At 45.8% G+C, this 18,797-nt stretch overlaps 1 protein-coding gene across 2 annotated transcripts in view; it reads right to left on the reverse strand.

Annotated features, from left to right (window-relative positions):
- LOC122617081 (regulating synaptic membrane exocytosis protein 1) overlaps positions 1–18,797 on the reverse strand; it is a 56,276-nt gene that overhangs the window by 16,180 nt on the left and 21,299 nt on the right. For both annotated transcript variants that reach the window (XR_006325936.1, XM_043792767.1), the window contains exons 3-12: positions 16,831–17,296; positions 12,274–12,409; positions 9,981–10,330; positions 7,232–7,480; positions 6,843–7,099; positions 6,522–6,776; positions 5,820–6,061; positions 832–956; positions 328–547; positions 89–153 (exon numbers count right to left, since the gene is read on the reverse strand). Coding sequence is in view for 1 of the 2 variants with exons in the window: in XM_043792767.1 (XP_043648702.1) it covers positions 89–153; positions 328–547; positions 832–956; positions 5,820–6,061; positions 6,522–6,776; positions 6,843–7,099; positions 7,232–7,480; positions 9,981–10,330; positions 12,274–12,409; positions 16,831–16,866 (1,935 nt within the window). In the remaining variant the exon portion in view is untranslated. The remainder of the gene's footprint in view (positions 1–88; positions 154–327; positions 548–831; positions 957–5,819; positions 6,062–6,521; positions 6,777–6,842; positions 7,100–7,231; positions 7,481–9,980; positions 10,331–12,273; positions 12,410–16,830; positions 17,297–18,797) is intronic.

Here is an 18,797-nt window from a genome sequence, read left to right on the forward strand (position 1 = left end):
AATTAATAATATAGTATGTTCACTTCCTCGACTGCTGCCGCAGCTTGGACTCTCTTACACAAATGAGTATAACGAAATAGTTTTATACCGGAGTTTTTGGTAATTTCCGTCTTGTTGGCGATGCTGGTGATTTGTCTGTGGTAGTTTCGGGTTCTGTTTTTTTTTTTCGGTAATTCGTTTGTCGCGATAAGAAGTAACAAGAAACGAGAGCAACAAATGAAAATTATGTGAATGTTTACTTGCAGGGTACATATATATTTATATATATTGAATTGCTGGGTACATTATGTACAGGATATTGAACTGCTTTCCATTCGCAGTACTTACCCGCTATGAGGCCCAGTCCAACAGGACCGTCTCCGGATCTGCGAGGTCCGCTTTGACCGCCAGCATTGCCGGGCGGCAGGTTCTCATCGAAGAGATCGCACATCCGGAAGTCCGTGGCATGCTCCACCAGCAGCTCCACAACGTCTCCAGTTCGGTCCATGATGGAGCAGACCTCCTCGAAACTTCGGTCGATCAGCGACATTCCATTCCACTCGAGTATCTATTGATAGATGTAACTTTATTACTTCATCATTTCCTACTTATGGGTTTTAAAGATACAAATGCAAGGTGCAGTGTAACTTGTTGATGTGTCTCTTTTTATTTACTGTGTACTCCCAGTGCTTCGTGTCGCATATCATCAATCATGTGCTATTAATTTAGAACCGCCATCTGGCCGAGTGCTCACCGCGGTTGGCCGCACTTTGCCACCCTTTGAGTCATTACCAATCATGACAGGCTGGCCAAAACACCACCCACCATACAACACCCACTACCCACACTCACCTTGTCGCCCTGCTGCAGGCCGTTCTTCTCGGCCGCTCCTCCTGGAACGGTCCACACAATGTAGGCGAAGAGACGGCCATCGGCTCCGGTTTTTCCGCCGACGACGCGCATTCCAAAGCCACGTGCTGCGGGAGTAGACAGTGTCAGATTTAATAAGAGCCTGACTGACGCGAGAAGGCGACGGAATAATCAATAGTTAGGCTCTTGAACTGGCCCAAAAATCGGGCACTGCGACTGGGCACGTACTCGCAGATACAGATACAAATTTCGGGCATGTGGCAACAATTTGCGTTGATTTCATTTGCACTTTGCAGTGCCACAAAAGTCGCAAACCGAACCGAAAAACCCAGCAAAGCCCACGTTGCGTATACGCCATGTCGCCCGCCCTGTTTGTGTTTGTCTGCTAAGTTCTCTTTTTTTTTTTGCCAAGTCAGCGAGTTTGGCTCTGCAGATGAATGTGCGCTTCTGTGGACTTTTCAGTATTTTTCTTTCTCCCAAATTTGACACAAATTTATTCTCCAACTTAAGCTTGACCCCTCGGACATTTATAACAATTTAAGTGACCAAGCTGCTTTAATGTTGGCAGCAAATTTATTTTAAAGCGACTAAAACATATCTGGTGAAAAGGGTTACGATTCCATACTTTAAACTTCACATGTGAGTTTCACAAAATAATTTCACCAGCGAAAAGCGTTTCCAAGCTGTAAGATTTCGCTTGGCGAATCCAAACAATTTAATTAATTTAATTGCAATTTCGGGGCCTGCAGTTCAGTTTCAAGTACTTATCATTGGGCGCAGAAAACTAATTTCAACAATTTGTGCACCGAAAACTTGGAAAAGCGGATTTCCGTCGCCGTAGGACGACGGGCTGCAGACAATGGCCAGGAAAGTTAACCAGCCACCGGAGCAGCGATGACAATGAAATTGTGTCTCCAAGGTGAGATCTCCAGGGATCTGGCGGGAGGACGAAGGACAAAGGGTTGGAAGAAGAAGGGAGCCGGAAGGACAGCACGGCAGGTCGAAGTTTTGCGCAGGAAATGGCGGCAAACTTGGGTAGTATGCAATAAAATGTTGCGCATCCGCCGTCGCTGTTGATTCAGGCGCATTGATACCCAATTAGGATAAGGCGACATTTTCTTACAGCCCGCTGTTTGTTGAGTGTCTTTTAATCAAAACTTTTTTGCCGACCCTCGCCCTAAGACTGCAATAAAAACGATATAAATAAAACGCAAATCCTTTTGCTGACAGCGGGGAAAAGGCCCGAATTATTCGATGACGCCACGGTTTTCGCAAATCGCGATTGATGCACTTAAAAAAATGTAAGCTTTTGTAAATGTAAGTTTTCGGTGAATACTTCAAAGAGATCCTATCTACAATTTAATAAAACAACAGCTAACATGACTATTTCGTCTCTATGTTAGTGCAATGTTTATTTGGCAAATATAATCAAGTGTGGATTTAAGTGTATTTGACTTAGTTTCTCTCTGAGTGCTGCCATTTGCCTTAAAGCCCGCACTTAACATGAAGCTGAGTGAAATTTTCGATTCGTTTTGGCCGTAAAAATCATGAGTGGAGGTAAGCTCCTTGTTTTGGCCGTATTCCATGTCCTTTTGTCTCATTGTCCCGCTGCCCACTGTCCGTTGTCCGCTGTCCGTTGGCCTTTTCCGTGCTTATTTGCCATTCCTGGGCGGGCCGGACTTTTATGATACAATTTGTTTGCCGGATGGCCAACGATTTTTTATGTGGCCATCATTGGGATTTAATAAGCCGCCCGGCACAGCCACACAAAGGTGTGTTTCTTTATGGCCAGCGGGTCGGAGTTCCAGGGGCATATTCCCATTTTGGGTATCCGTTTCTTTTGTTGGCAAAGGGCCGTAAACATGCTGGCAAATTGAATCAACATTTGTATGTAGGTCATTATTTAGGCAGACGGGATTCACTTCGAGAACCAGTACCCTTTAACTGGCCTAAGCCACTTTAATTGGAAAACTATCCCTAAGCTGTGCCTTTAAAGTTCGTCCCTTGCGTTTCTTTGGCAACTTTTTAATTTGTGCCATGTCCTTGCATCCTTTCTGCCTGGCAGACACATGCTCCACATCCCCGTAATGGCATTAAGTGAGCAAACTTTTAGCTGACACACATCGAACGACTTAATCGATGCCCACCTGCCTGCATCCTTCGAGTCCCTCGAGTCCTCCGAGTCCATCGAATCCCTTGCTGGAGCTGTGCATCCTTTTCCTGCCCGGGAAAACAAGTCATGGAGTCATGAGCGTAAGCGATTTAGTGGCTTCTATCAGCTGCTATAAAAATTGTCTCTTAATTAAACTAGCAGAGCAGGCGACGAGCAAGGATACGGATACTACTCGTGTGTCCTGGCAATCAGGATTTCAGTAGGTTAAACTAATAAGCCATTTTAAGACGATGTGCAGCCAGAAAATGCCAGCACCCTTTGATTGAAAGTTAGATAGTTAGCTGATCTCATTCGATTTCTAAAATCGAGTTTCTTCCATATGCTCCTTCATATTTCTGTATGATATTCACATACGATGCATTAGGGTTCTTCCTTGTGTACCAAAGAGGAATATGGCTCGTTTTGAGTGACTTGTGAGGCGGAGAACTATGAAGGGCAGCCAAGCGATTGTACGACGTGGGCCAAAGGGGGCGTGGCACTTGGCCACCTGTAGCTGGGGAAAGTGAGCACGCAATGCCAAAACCGGAGGTTCGTGCGTCGCCCCAATAAATGTGACTGTGTGTGTGTCTCATGAGACTGTATAAAATTTCATTAGGCGTGTTAAGGCGCCATTTGCCGCTACACCTGGCCCCTGTTCTCACCTGGCCAGAAGCCTCATCGCGATTAACAGTTGCTATCGGAACATTTGGAGCTATGCATAATTGAAGAGCTGCCTGGTTACAATTGAATTACACATCGCCATCGGATGCCTAATTAGCCATGCGAGTGCAGCGACTAATTACGCTCACCTGCGTGCACCTGCGAATGTGAGCGCAAAAAGTGTAGCATGTTTTGGGGCGCAGCGCTTAAATTACAAGGCATTCAGCGCCGTCAATACATCAAGGCGAAATTCCAGCTCAGCTGCCACAACCACAAGCCATGCGTGTATGTGTGTGCGCTGTGGCTAAGGAGACGCAGCTCCTGTCAGGCACAAGGATGTGGATAAGGACGAGGATGAGCATGAGCATGAGCAGGTGTATTGTACAACAAAGGCCAGAAGCAGCAGCAGCAGCAGCAGCAACCAAGGAAATGGTTTAGCACATTAAAATTCCACTTGCTTCGCTGCATATCAAATATGCCGAGCTAAGCAGCCACTACTGCCATGGCTATACTCGTATACTCGTATATATATGTAGCTATAGCTATATATATGGATATATAGACAAGGCCCCTGAGAGCGGGCTTAACTCACGATATCGCTTGTAGTATGGAATACATTCCATTCCACTGCAGGTACTTGTGCGTATTTGTTGGGTATTGACATTTTTTTATGATATGCAAATTGAAATTTTATATTAGCAAGCGCACGTCGCACAGTTGGCCAACCGATGGGAAAAACGGTATGAAAACCTGCAAGGTGGCCAGCTATTTTTATTGGTATTATAGGCGCTCGTTAAGAGCTCTCCACCAGATCCTTCCAAATGCCACGAACTCCGAGCGAATTATGAGTGGCTTCGAGAGCTATTTTAAGTAGTTTTTTCATAGTTGAGTTCCGATATCATGAGAGTCGTTTATGGGAATTTCTGTGAGTATTAATTATGGAAAAGTAACCCCTTGTGTTCTAGTTACCAGCTTGAAATCTGAAAATTGGCTTTGCCCTTGACGAGACTGCAGTTCTGGGTCGATGAGAGAATTGCGCCTTTCTCGTTTCTCACTTCTGGCCCTCTGCCTTCTGGCCAGGATGTTGGCCACTTTTTGCCGCATGTGTTCACGAACTGGCCAAAAGAGAAGCGGCCATGCATGCATATGCACATGCCAAACATTCGGGGGTATTATTATTTATGGCCAGCAGGCGTAAAGTTTTCCATTCCCATTCCCATTCCTATTTCCCATTCAATTGGAAGGGGGGCCCCATTTAAATTGGCGTTGAATCCTAATGCCCCTGCTCACGTACCTCTGCGTATTGATTTTTATGCTCCAAGTCCGCTGTCGATAATTAAAAATTCATTTGGCCTGCTATCCTGGCTGACTGGCCCCTTGAGGTATGCAACAAAAATGCATATAATTAAAATACATCGAGAGTAAGTGGGAAACAAAGCGAGGGAATAAAAACCCGGGCCCCAGCTACACACACACACACTCAGCCAAATGACATTGGCCAACAATGCCGCACAGCTAAATGTCCTTTGAATGTGTATGTGTGTGTGTGTGTTGGGTGTCCTTGCTGCTGCAACTGGGAACACAAAGCTCGTAACTCGCAATCCGGAATCCGGAGCTCTCGGTGCCTTTACGTCGATGAAATCCGCTCAGTTGCTTAATCTGCTACCAGTCTGCTTCCGCTTTGGGTTTCATTAAGGCCCACTGGGACCAAACCACATTATCCTGGCCGGCCCACAGCTCCTGCACTTTGCTGGGGGAATTAAGGTAGCCACACGGACTCACCCGGAGATACCCACAACCGACTTCGGCGCTGCTCCGGCGAATTAGCATAACCAAACGTTGTAATGAGTCCTGTTTACTTGCCCATTTCCGGTGCGGTTCCATGGCCAGAACATCCACCGAATCCGGATGGAGTGGACAAGCAAAGCGAACTCAGTTCCTTCCCTTTCCATGCTCAACCTTACCTTATAGCTTATATGAAAAGAAATGCTACACAATTTGTATCTTTATCCGTATCTGTATCTGTGGAAATCATTGGTTATATCCACTGATTTGTTTCCAGTGCACTGCCACACACTCCCACGCAATTTGAGGAGCACATTAAGCTAAGCCCCGGGCTTCGGTGCCTCGTGTCTGCGTCTCTAAGCTCTGTACTCACTGCGGTGCGCCTTGTCCGTGGGATCCCGGCGCAGAATGATGCGCCGCTTAGATGCACAAATCGGCCCCGAGTCCACGTCGTGAATTACGATCCGTATGGCCTCGCCGTCCATTGATGTTTGCCGTCGCGGCGCCTCCAAATCCTCCAGATTGGGGCCCGTAAATGATGCCATGGGCGGCGGAATCGAGGAGGGCGGAACCGCCGGCAGGGCACCACGATTCTGCAGCATGGCTATATCGGGTCTGGAATATGGAATCATATGGGATGTGCTCTTAAATGCATTCTTTAAACATAATTAAACATACAATTAAATGCATTCTTTAAACATAATTAAACATACAATTAAATGCATTCTGTTAGCATATTGAATATTGAATGCAATTAAGTGCATTCTTTAAACTTTAAATTGAATCAAGCACTGGAATGCATTCCTTAAATATATTGCATCAAGTACTGAAATTCATTTTTTAAACATATTGAAGAATACAATTAAATGCATTTTTTATCATATTGAATCGTATAATTAAATTCATTCTTTAAACATACTGCATTAAGCACTGGAATGCATTCTTTAAATATATTGCATCAAGTACTGAAATGCATTCTTTAAACATATTGAATAAAACCCTTTAATGCCTTTTTTAAAACTTTCGAATCAAGCACTGAAATGCATTCCTTAAACATATTGCCTCAAACACTTACAGCTGCGATCCGCGTCGCCGCATCCGCCGGTCATCGTCGACGGTGAGGACGGGGCTGCCCTTGTCCGGCGAGCCCGGCGAGTCGTCGTTCTGGATGTCCTCCGAGGGATGTGGCACCCGGAAGGAGGGTCGCCTGGATCCGGGCAGCTGGATGGGCGGCATGATGCCGCCCTCGCCGGGCGACCTCTGCAGCTGCGTGGCAGGTGTGGCACCACCTTGCGTCAGCCCGGGGGCAAACACATCGTAGGCGGACTTCCTGTGGGGGTGCAAAATGCGGGTCAATCTGGCTGCGTTGACCCGCTGCAGAAGAGTAACTGCCTACCTGCGTGGCATGGCCGGAATGCCGAGGCCCGCTCCATCCGCACCCAGGCCCAGCGCCGGACCACCGCCGCCCATGCTGCCGCCCACGGGTCCGGTCTTCATGTCGTCATCGTAGCTGTGCTGCCGCGCCACCCGCGACCCCCTGCGCGACTGCATGCGCGACAGAGGCGCACCGAAGGGGGGCTGTCCATCCGGGCCCTCGCCCCGCGGCGGACTGTTGGAGCGACTGGGCGCCATGCTGCGGCCACCTTTCAGTTGCTGAAATGCATTTCACATGGGTTTTCATTCAAGTGTGGGTCTGATTAAAGCGAGCAACTGTAGTGCAAAACTTGATAACCATCTCGTAGTTATGAAGATATATTAAATTGCCTCTATCGATTTTCAACTCACCCGCTCCAACTCCTTGAGCGAGGCAGGCGACACATCCGAGTGGCGTCGCAGCTCGGGACTTCGCGGCGGGGCAAGTGCTGCTCCATTGCTGGGGGCCAGGGTCTGGGTGCTGCTGCCCAGCTTGGCGTCCGAGTGGCGCCGCTGCAGTGCCTCCAGCACCGGGACGTCCAGCATCGAGTCCGTCGAGTCCTGCGGAATGCACACGCGCGATGCCATTTTCCGGCGGCACACGCTGCAGCGCCACATGGTCTGCGGAATCGAGAGGTTGGAAAATCAATTTCCATTGCTACGCTAATTAAAAATTTCCAGCTTAGCTCTGCAACCTATTTGCGGACGCACACGGTGTTCGCTAATATTTATTAGCGGTCGGCCAGAGCTCAAGAAAACCCATTACGCTGGGCAGCGAGAATAAATATTAATTACTTTCAGAACAAAAACTTTTCGCCCACCCGCGTCCTGCATCCAGGCGCTCCTGGCCATCCAACCCACAAATCTCCCAAGCCCATTCCCACAGAAAATGGGGGACACAGGTGCACCTGCAACGGCATCCCCTCAAGTCCGCCTCGCTGCATTTTCCACTTCCTTTTTCCGCTTTTCCGCGGCACGCCCGCACAATGCTCGTTACATTTCCACCTGGCTGCTGATTCATTTTGCCCGGCGGCTTCAATCGTCATGTGTGGCAGCCACGTCCTTTTCGTCCTATCCTCCTCCTCGCCATTTCCAACCTCCTCGTTTTTTCTTCCCGTATTCAATGGCTGCCCTGGCGGAAGCTGCCGCCATTGTAATTAAGTCAGTGCACGGAGAAAAACTGAGAAAAACCACCGAAAACTGTCAACAATTCGGTTTAAAGGCAATCAAAACTGTTGGTATTTGTGGTGCGTAAACAGGAAATCAGCTGAAAACACTGAAATCTGCATAAGTTTGAAATCACAAAAAAATTTACTACATTTATTTGGATATATACAAAGCCAGCTTTCAGGCAGTTTTTATAAATTGGTAATGTTTAATAATGTATACGGATTTGAAGACAATGTTTTTCTTTCATCAACTGATTCCGAAAGGGATTTTCTCCGTGCACCTATGCTCATGGGCGGCACTGTACGCCACAGCTGCAACTAGAGCTCGGATCTGGTTTATTGCCTCTGTGCCCCCCAGTTGCGTGCGCTGTAATTACACGGCGCTGCTGCAGTGTGGCTGCTAGTTCATGATCCCATCGAGAAATCGACCGAAAAGTTATTTCCTAGCTGCCACAGCAACGTCAGCGAAGAGCACGCTGTGGCACGTTGCACGCTTATGAAAATTTAAGATTTATTTGGCGTTCATCGCGTATGCAAAGGCAGGCGGAAATCGATTTTGATGTGAGTGCTGAGTGCTGAGTTCTGAGTTCTCAGTTCTGAGCAGGAAGTCGACCATGAAGCGGCAAATAAGCCATGCCACATTTCTAAATAATCAGCACTCACGGAAATATATTCCAGATAATCAGCACTCAAGGATATATGTCGGATATAAGTCTGAACTTAGAATGCCATGGAAATCCATAGGGTTTACAAGTTGTAGATACTTTTTATATGGGTTAAGGGTTTAAAGTGCTATCCACATTTGAGCTGTAAACTAGTGTGTCTATTTTCCGAGTGACTGAAATCAAATTCCCATTTGGCATCGGCCATATCTGCAACCCATGAACAATCGAATGCCTGGCTAGTGGTGACCAGTGTGGTATGCTCTAAATGATTATTTCAGCAGGGAAGCCTCCAAGGGTCCAGGAATGGGACCACAGCACACAGCAACCTACTCCACCCACGTCCGCTCCATCGGAATACCCATAATTACACTGGGTGGGTATGACAGGCGTTTGTGGGCTGGTTGTGTGCTGGTGGTAGTCAACGCCCATGAACATCAATTTCAATTAGCCAAAGTGGCCAGGTTGACAGACAAACGTTAAATTTTATGTTCAGGGCGTTGGCGTGGCTTCTTGACAAATTACCACAAGTTCGGGTGAAGACAATGTTGCATGGTGTGGTTATCAATGATCATTATGCGGCAAGTGTTGATAGGATGGTTGGAGGTTGGGGCGACAGGACATCGGAGGAGTGCAGCAAGTGGAGGGCAGCAGGACTGCCCGCTGCCGGGTATGCCATTTAATCTCGTTAATTCGGCCTTTATCTTGTTAATGTCCCGCGATGAATAGGCCGCAGTTAAGCCCCAGTTGGCCATTGTCAGCGAACCCCTTTTGCAGCGCCAGTAATCTAATTTATGTGCACTGCTCACCGCTGGTCACCACCACCCACGCAGTCATTAGCACTGCAAAAAAATACAAACTTCTATGGGTGTTAAAGCTTTGAATTGAAAAAAGAGTACGTTTCAATTAACGGATTAAAAGTTGTAATTAAATAATGCAGGGCTTCTTGCATTTGAGGGACATTTTCAATTGCAAGTCTTCACCTTCAGTGATTTTTTCAGCTAAGTTGCATGGAATTGTGTGGTTTAACACTGGAATGTATACTACTGCATATTTAATTTCTTTGTTAAAAGGATATATGTATTTTCCCTCTATTTCACTATTTTCTTATTAATGAACTGCCGCGGCAAGCAGTGGTTATTTCTGCCGCGACGAACCCGCGACCATGGCGCATTGCCTAGTGGCCCGGAAGGTGCATCCTGGCCAGCCCAAGCCGCACCCTCATCCTGCTGCAGCCTGACAGGACTGGCAGCGTGGCAGGACTGGCAGCGTGGCAAGTTGGCAACTTACCGCATCCTCGTGCTCGTCCAGCTTGCTGTAGCTGGCGCAGTCCTCGCACACCCGCTGCTGGCACTCGAAGCACGTCTTGTGGTAGTCGTCCGGCTTGAAGGACTTCAGACACACCCGGCAGGCGCCGGCCCTTCGTCCTGGCTCCTGTTTGGCCGCCGCCCCGCCTCCCCCGCCGCCCGTCGTGGCCGTGCCGCCGCTGCTGCTGTTGTTATTGTTGTTGTTCAGACTGCTGCCGTAGTCCTGCTGCTGCTGCTGTTGCTGCTGCTGGCTTTGATAGCTGGGCGAGCCGTAACTGCCGCTGGTATCCGCATCCGTCGGCACCAGCGAGGGGCGTGGCGACATTTTATTAACTGGAAAACAGAGACAACGGAAAAGCGGGAGGGCTATGTAATCAATTACTGAGGCAACCGAGCAACCCAACCAACGGAGCAACCAACCAGTGAATGCAGCCCCTCGTCCAATGGAAACTTGTTGATTTTCCGCTGATTGCATGCACTACCAACTACCTACCAACTGCGAACTGACCCAAATGCAGTGTGTGTTCTATGCTTAATTTGTTGTCAGCGCACATAATTTGTTTGGTCTGCTAATTGGGCTAGCGACAGGCTGGCAAATGCAATAAATAAAACAATAATCGGATAAAACGGACATTTCTGGCAGCCTTCGTTACTCATTAAACGCGTGGCCCGAAAAGGATGTACTGTAAATGGCAGCCAAATCGGATTATTTGCTGAAGCTGGTTTCTCCTACTGCGCTACAACTACTGACCAATTATATATGATTATGTATTTCATCAATCGAAAACATAGATTCTATCTAGCATGTATGTTTAGTGTTGAGTAAAATTATGCGCAGAAAGCTTTTCGAAAGCACTCTCTTGAATTACATAAAATCACTAATGCAACATTTAATTTCATATTCCGAGTGCGCTTTTCTCTGCAGCAGAAAAGCCTGAAGAAGTGAAGCCTTTTTCGCAGAACTGGCACACATTTATATGATTATATGCTTATACTCGTACACCGTGTGTGTGTTTCATATATATTGCACCCTTGAGAAAATGGCGAAAAGTTTATGCGGCCCGGAAAAAGTCGCGGTGCATTAGTCACAGTCAGGAGACAAAAACAAAGGCGGGCTTTTGTTGTGCGCATTGCTGGCATTGCTCATACGCACAGTTGCACCTCGTGCTTTTTCACCTTTTCACCTTTTGGCAAGTCACGCTTGACATTTTCTGCCGTAAAAGTGGCATGGTAAATACAACACAATGCTACAGAGAAACCGGCGTGGAAAAACCTTTTCCCTTTTTGGTTGCAAAAAGCGATTTTACCTGCTCAAGGGAGCACTTAGGTGGCAGCAAAGATAAAAGAACTGCGCAACTATTAAAGTATTTGCAAGTTTTTCTGCTTTTAAATTATGTGTCAGCTCTTCAGCTTGTGGTTGCCCACAAAAATCTGGCTGCTTGCCAACTGCATCCTTTTAAGGAGTAGGGAAGGGAATTCGAGTGGCAAAATATTTGCCCAAATTATGTGCACAAATCTGTCTCGTTCTTTTACGACCCTGCTAAATAAACGTCGTGAAATAAGATTTCATTTCGTTCTAGTAAATCGAATGGCTCGGCAATAAAATCAACAAGCCACAGCTTTCGCTTAGCTGGTGGCCAACTAAATTGTGATAAAAACAACACAAAAGTCAACACAACATTCTCATGTTTCCCGCTGCCTTTTTTTAGTACTAAATAAATACAGCAGTGCGCAAAATAATAGCAGTTTTAACATTATTCCAGCACATTTCTTCAAGCTTTCAACTCTGTTTGCTGTGTGAAACTTATGATATTGAAAGCAATAACAATTTATCGTGTATAGTTAGCTGCTATTACTTTGAACTCAGCTGTAGAGCTTGGGTGCTGCTGAAACAGAAGTCACCGACTTTATTGACTTTGTCGCAGCATTTATGGACATGGATACCCATAACAATGACAGTGTGAATGGTGATGGCTTCGCATGCAGCATCCACTGACCCCTTACATTATTCAATACTCGATATGCGATGCAAACGAGCGTGAGCAGCAAATATATTGCGTATACGCACCGTTAGCCGCCGAATGCTCATTGCTGCGACCTACGTGCCCTCGCCAAAAACACACAAAGTTTGCTCAAAGTTTAGCAAGCAGCTTTACGGGCACTTGTACGAAAACTCGTGCCATAAATTCGCATGCACTTACGGCAAGGATAACCCCGCACACCCACACACACACCTAAATCTACACATCTACATGCACAACTACCATCATGCTTACCTTTATCTGTGACGGTGAGCAGCGAGGAGGAAATCGTAGCCTTCATCTTGTTGAGGGCGCCCGTTTGGGAGGCGCCTCCTCCGGAGTCCGCTGCATGTTGCTGCCGTTCGCTGGGCTGCTCGTCGGTGGCCACCATCTGCGGAAAAGCGGGTGAGAAAATGCGGAAAGGTGAGAGGTCAGCGGGCGGGGGCTAAGAAAATGTGGATAAATATTGGCGCATGAGGTGTGGGTTTGATTTCCTGCAGCTGTAAATCTTTATTTGGGTCTTGGCCCGGCATGAACGTAAAACGCGAAGCAAAATGACGAGATTATTGGAGTGTATTATATTGTTGTGTGAATTTTTTTTTGACAAGTTATGACCAAAAAGCTTTTAAAAAAATTCATTTTTTGCAAAAACATTTTATGTAAATTTTTAGGGTAAAAATAATAGGAATTTTTGTGATAGCAAATAAAGTAGTGATCCAAATATAGAATGTCCCACATCGTTAAACTCGTAATCATCATGGCAATCGAGTGGCATTCACACTTTGAAATGTAAATTTGTGGAGAATTTATGGAAAAATTGATGATGTACTTACAAAAAATGAAAAAATTGACAATATTTTTTTTTTCTAGTTTTCGTTTCTAGCTGCAAAAAACGCTGTGGGACGTTCTTTTTGCCATTTTATGCCAAAATTACCTAATGAAATATTAAATGTTGGCCTTAAAAAAACTGCGAATTTGGCTAAAAACTTCATTTGTTTTTTCGTATTGTGCGGAAGAAGTTAAAGCCACCGCATTTCTTTTTCTTAAGCATAGCGTGAGTGATCATTTTCATACCCTCAGATTAACTAAACTAGACGAATATAATCATTAAATTCGCGGCCAGGGAGCAGTTTTGCCCGTGAGCAAACCCTGATGTTTCTCAGATTTCCTCCGATTTTTTTTTGCGCAGTCATCAGGGGCACGCAGGTGAAAGTAACGCGGTGCGTTTTATTTGATTTTGTGCTTTGCTGGAGGCGTCTGAAGCGCAACAAATTGCCAAGAAATCGTAAAGTGTGGCAAGTAATTTTTGATTAAACAACGGGGGAGCAAAGGCAGAATCCAGCAGCCGGAGAGGCTTTCAAAAATTGCCGTCATTCTTTTTAATGCACACAGCCTGTAAGAAGGGGGATTCACCGGGCTTAGCCGTCTCTCTATGTGTGTGTGTGTGTGTGTTTCAGTTTTCCGGGCAGAAGAATAACAATTGGAGGCGACTGGCCGACCAGCCGAGGCCCGAAAACATAAGTGCTGCTCTGCTCTGTCAGCATTTTATGAAGTGGAAATTTTCTATTTGCCAAAGCGCCAACGAAACCGGAACAAACAGCCGCACAGTTGAGTACACAGAAAACAAATGCTGCTGCTGCTCCAAACCAATATCTCGCAAAACCTATGTCTGTTACTCACTAGAACGGAATGGTTGGTATGCCCAGCACTAATTACTTCACCTGTTACTACATGTAAGCATGTCTGTTTAATATGTAATCCAACGCACGGATTAAATACTACAATGGATTATAATATTTTTTCGCATGCATTAAGGACGATCCATATACTATAGTGCAGCCGTCTCGTTCGCACAGCGCAAATTACGCTAAGTGCTTTGGCTGCAGCGCTTTCGGTTGCCTACCTCTGTGGTGCTGGGGCAGGGGCTTTAGAGGGTTAAGAGCGGGCTTGGCGGAGGGGGGGAAGGGGGGGGTTCAGGATCCTACTCTGGCAGGAACTAAGCGGCATCTAGTGTCAGATTATGGCCGCTTTGTGCTACAGCCTGGGCTACATTTTTGATGATGTCATTTGATGTCGGCCTGGCAATATTCATGCTGCGGATTTATGGGCTCCTTTCTCCTTTTTGCCTACATTTTGCCTGCCAGCTTTGCCGGGAAGCCCATGAAATCTTAGTGTAATGTATAGTTGTTTGCTCGGTGGTCTGCCTGCCTGTTCAGATGCCACCTGCAGCCCCCCAGAAACCCCACTTAATTTATGTGCTCAGGTGTCTGACGCCATTTTTCTTGCGCACGGGTAAACTACTCGGCATTCCTCACGCTCTCAGCTCCTTCCACAGCTCCTCGCACAATTATTGCCGTGTTAATTTTGTCATTTATTATGATTTTTTGCTCCGTCTGGCTTGGTCTGGGTCTTATGGCCCGAAGCCGCAAATAGTTTCATGTTTAGTGCCGAAAATTATGTGTTGACGTTTAAGAGCTGCTGTTCCCCTCACTTCCCTTTCCTCGCATTTTCCGCCGCTTTTCCCACCGCTTTTCCACTCGCTTTTCCAACCGCTTTTCTCACCGCTTTTTCGCTCGCTTTTCCTCTGCACAACAATAACATGGCGCGCAATATGTGCGCCCTTTATGGCCGCAAAGTATGCTACATAAAACAGCAGTCAATGCGCGCGGAGGTGAGGAGAAAGTTCTTGGGAGAAAGTGCCGCCTTGTCAGCCGTGAATGAATGCGTTTGCATTCCGCCAGGATAGACATCCTTGCAGTCGGAATGGAAATCAATAGCAAATGAAATGAACACAGCGCGCAAATACTTTGCCACTTAAAAGTTGCGCGCAAGTTTACAACGAATGTCTTGCACAAAATGGTGGGGACACGTTGCGAAATTTCTGAATTGAATGGTCAGTTTATACAAGCAACTAATTGTGTTTGAGCACTAAATAAATACACTAAAATCACTATTAATTATCCCATTCAATGGGCTCAAAACAGCTTACAAAATTGTTGCTTTCTGAACAGCACGACTGTTTTTAAAACTTTGAAGTACTGATAAAAAGTTTCGTAGCTCAATGCATATTTTATGCAGGTGTAAAAAGTTTTCTAATTGCAACGAAGTTCATAAGCAAGAAAACTACTAGTGACTTTATATTAAATTATTATTTGTTGTTGCCAGTTAATGAACTTGCCAATTCTTTCACCTTCTTCCGTTGCTCCTTTTTTCAAATATTTTCGATTAAATAATACTATTGATAGAAAGGGATCATCTTCAGTTTATATACTATATACTATTCATCTTTTTCCTATGTGTAACAAGTAATTTGTGGGGCAGGCACGTGCTTGTCATTGGGCCCAAGGCTCCGTGTTGCCTGTTGCAAGTTGCAGCTGCCGCCTGTTGCTGTTTATGGCCTGCACCCAGGCGCAATAAAGTGCAGCACACTGACAGCAAGGGGCAACCGACAGGGACACGTGTGGTCTGCATGGAATGGAATGGCCGGAATGGAATGGAATGGTCGGGATGGCCTGGCCAGGATCTGTCCACACGCGAGTCTAGGGGGCCACCGCAAGCAAATGGGTAACGAGCCAAGTGCGGCAGTGGTCAGGGAACTTTACAGCGGCCGGACTATTAAGGAAATTGCTGCAAGTAAACTGCAGGAGTTCGTGCAGTTGCCAGGACTCATGCTCTGCACTCACGGTCCAGTGACCATGAGGATGAGTTGTGTCCTTTGATGTCCTGCGGTCCCTACGCATTTGTCGCCAAATTCCATGAATGGCCCGACTGGTTGTTAGGCATTTGAATGGCAAATAGAGAAAGTTTGCCATATCCTTTTGGGCCAACACAACTTGCTAACGGACTGTCAACGGCTCATCATTGTCTTGAGATGGGTTCCTTTGGCTTGGAAGTTGGACCGCTTTGATTTCGTGCTTCATTTGGTCTAATCAAACTTGGCGAAAACACAAAAATCTGCAGCATTTAGTTGGCTGGCATTTGCTTGTCAGCCGGCTTTTCCCCAGCCTTTCAACTTCCAACTTGGTTTTTATTAACTTTGCAAAGTATTTTGTGCCAAACCGGAATTTCTACGGAATTTACACTCTTCGAAGGCTTTTCTTTTTCTCCCTTTGCTTTCCTTTCCTCTTCCTTTTCCTTCTCTTCTCTTTTATTTTTGTGTTATTTTTGGCTTCACACGCCCATGTATAATTTTATTCCTTCCCGGTCCCGAAAACAATTTCCGCATTATAAAAAGGACACAAACCCGTGGCAGGTGCTACGCAGGATAATTGAACCACTTCGATTGTTGCCAGTCCGTTTGCGTTTATTTTTTGTGCATTTTTGATATTTTTGGGGCTCATAAACAAAAGGGAAAATCAGTCGGGCGGGCAAAGCATTTAAAGGGCTTTTTAATTAAAAAGTTTTGTTTGCCCTTCCGACAGGCGTTTGTTTTTCGAAGCCCGTTTGCGAAGGCGACTTAGGCGATTTCTAATACGCGAACTTTGACCTGCAGCCGGGTCACGTTATGCAGTTCCCCGTGAATATTGGAAATTATAAAATAAAGGAGTTCCCATTAATTGGCAGTGGAGCCCGCGCAAAGAAAGAAAGTTTTTAACGATTTACCTTCAAGTGGAAAAGACGGCAAATGAATTAAAATGCCGCTTTTATTGCATTTCATTTGCAGCTCATTATCATCGGGGAATAATAATTAAAGAATCACAACTGGCGAATGAAAATGAAATTAAGCATAAATTACGAGCTTCTGCCAGTGACAACAATGCTGGCACCGTGATTTATATGCATATATTCATTAAATATCGAAGTGTCACTTACCTTTTTCATGAATGACATCACATTTGTTGGCAACATTTTGAAGCTGTTTTTTTGTTCACTGGCTTTCTTCTTTGATTGAAAATTACTCGTTACTCGTTCGCTTCGCTTGTGTGTTTAAAGTGCAATTAATCATGCATCCGCCGTGTTGGACGGTGCGAATACGTAATGTTCGCTTTGTTTGGCTGGCCGCTGCTGTAAGCCGCTTTAAGTCATTTCGATTTGGATTGCTGTCGTTTCTCTTGGCCAGGTATTATTTGCTCTCTCCTCGGCTGCTGGCCATTTTTCACTGGCCATGTAAATAGGCATTGACAGGGGTATATTGGTATATTGGCATGCCAGTTCTGCATGTTGTGCCAACTCTCGATGCGGGGATTGATTTATGTGCAGCTCTAGTTGCGCACTTGGCTTTTAATTAACATTGGCCATAACTCACAAACGGTGTTATTGCCGCCGGCTGCAGCTGCTCCTTTTTGGGCGGAAAGCGTGGAAAAGTACACCGAGAAAGAGGCGGAAAATTATAATTAGTCATTTGGCAGTGGGAGAAAGTTGCACGCGGCGCTTAAAGTGCTCAACTCACGGACGTGTAATGGTCCGCTCGGCTTACACCGTACTTAGCCGGGCTCCATAAATTTCCCCACGATAACCATCAACTGTGTTTTCGGGTTTCCCCCCTCCCCATCCCCTACAACAGCCAACCCACACACACGCACAGGCGGAAAAGTGGTGAAAAGTCGAGCGGCAGAAGTTTATAAGGCGGAAATAATGTGTCGCCTGGCATGCAAAGGCCCTTTTCCACAGTGACCTGCATAGTAGGTTGGTCCTGCCAAGTGGTTTAGCCAATGAAACCTTAAAGTTAACGCCTGAATGTGATTTTCAATAAGATTGTTTGAGCCAGTCTGAAGCTGGAGCTATAAAAACTGAAGTTAATGAAGTTCATTCTTGGCATTTCACTATAATATTAAACTAGTTGCGATATATTATGTTTTGTTTGAAAGACAAAATGCAAAGAAAGTAAGACAAAGTAAGAACTATAGTGGCTACTTTTATTACTATAGTAGTATGTTTCTTTCACTAAACTAAAGGTAATTGCTTCGTGCGCATTTAATTCTATTTTGCTGATAATCAAATATTTGTCTTTTCAATGATGCCAAAGCGGAACTATATATATTTTTCCCACCCGACTATTTGGCTGCTGTCCTAAGCTCCTTGGCTGCCTGATAAGCTGCTCCAGATCCGCGCCATCGAGCGGCGCAATCACAATGCTTTGGCCAGCTTATCGGGCGTTCACTGCAGCTGGGCTGCACTGCAAACAAAGGGGGAAGCGAGAGAGAAGTGGGCAAATGGAATTATTAAATGAAATGACCCACATAGCAATTCAATTGTCGAGCTATACGCTCGATTTCAGCTGCATCGGTCTGGGGATACGCGTATATATGGGACTATTTATCTATATGTACGGGGATAAGCCAGTGCAATGGCATTTGCAATTCCCAATGCCCATTGATGTGCCCAGGACAACGGATTAAAAGCGGAGGGATGCCGATCAAGTTTGAAGTTGCAAACTTTGGCCAAGTCATTCGCACAGAATGCAGTTCGTTGACAAGGGCTGCTATTCTACTATCCTTTATTTTTGGCCATTGTGCGCGCAATTGAAAAGTTCATAAAAAGTCATTCGAGATAGATCCCAGCATGGCGAATGTGTTTACGCCCAATGAATTACTCGACTTGCCAACTCGCCAAATGAGCTGCTTGCCTGGCGGAAGACGGGCGAAGTTTCAAATTGTATTTTGGGAAAATGAAAATTAGTTGCCGCTTGAAGCTGTCAAAATGCCAGCGACAGGACATGCATTCCGCGCTGAGAAATCAGGACGAGTTTCGGGCGATTTTCGGTGGAAGATGTAAGGCAAAGTGTTACAAGTGTTTGCTCAGCGTTTGTAGGTAGAGATGTAGAGGCAAAGTGGGGGAAG

Source organism: Drosophila teissieri, chromosome 3L (assembly GCF_016746235.2).
Source record: "Drosophila teissieri strain GT53w chromosome 3L, Prin_Dtei_1.1, whole genome shotgun sequence".
NCBI lineage: Eukaryota > Metazoa > Arthropoda > Insecta > Diptera > Drosophilidae > Drosophila > Drosophila teissieri.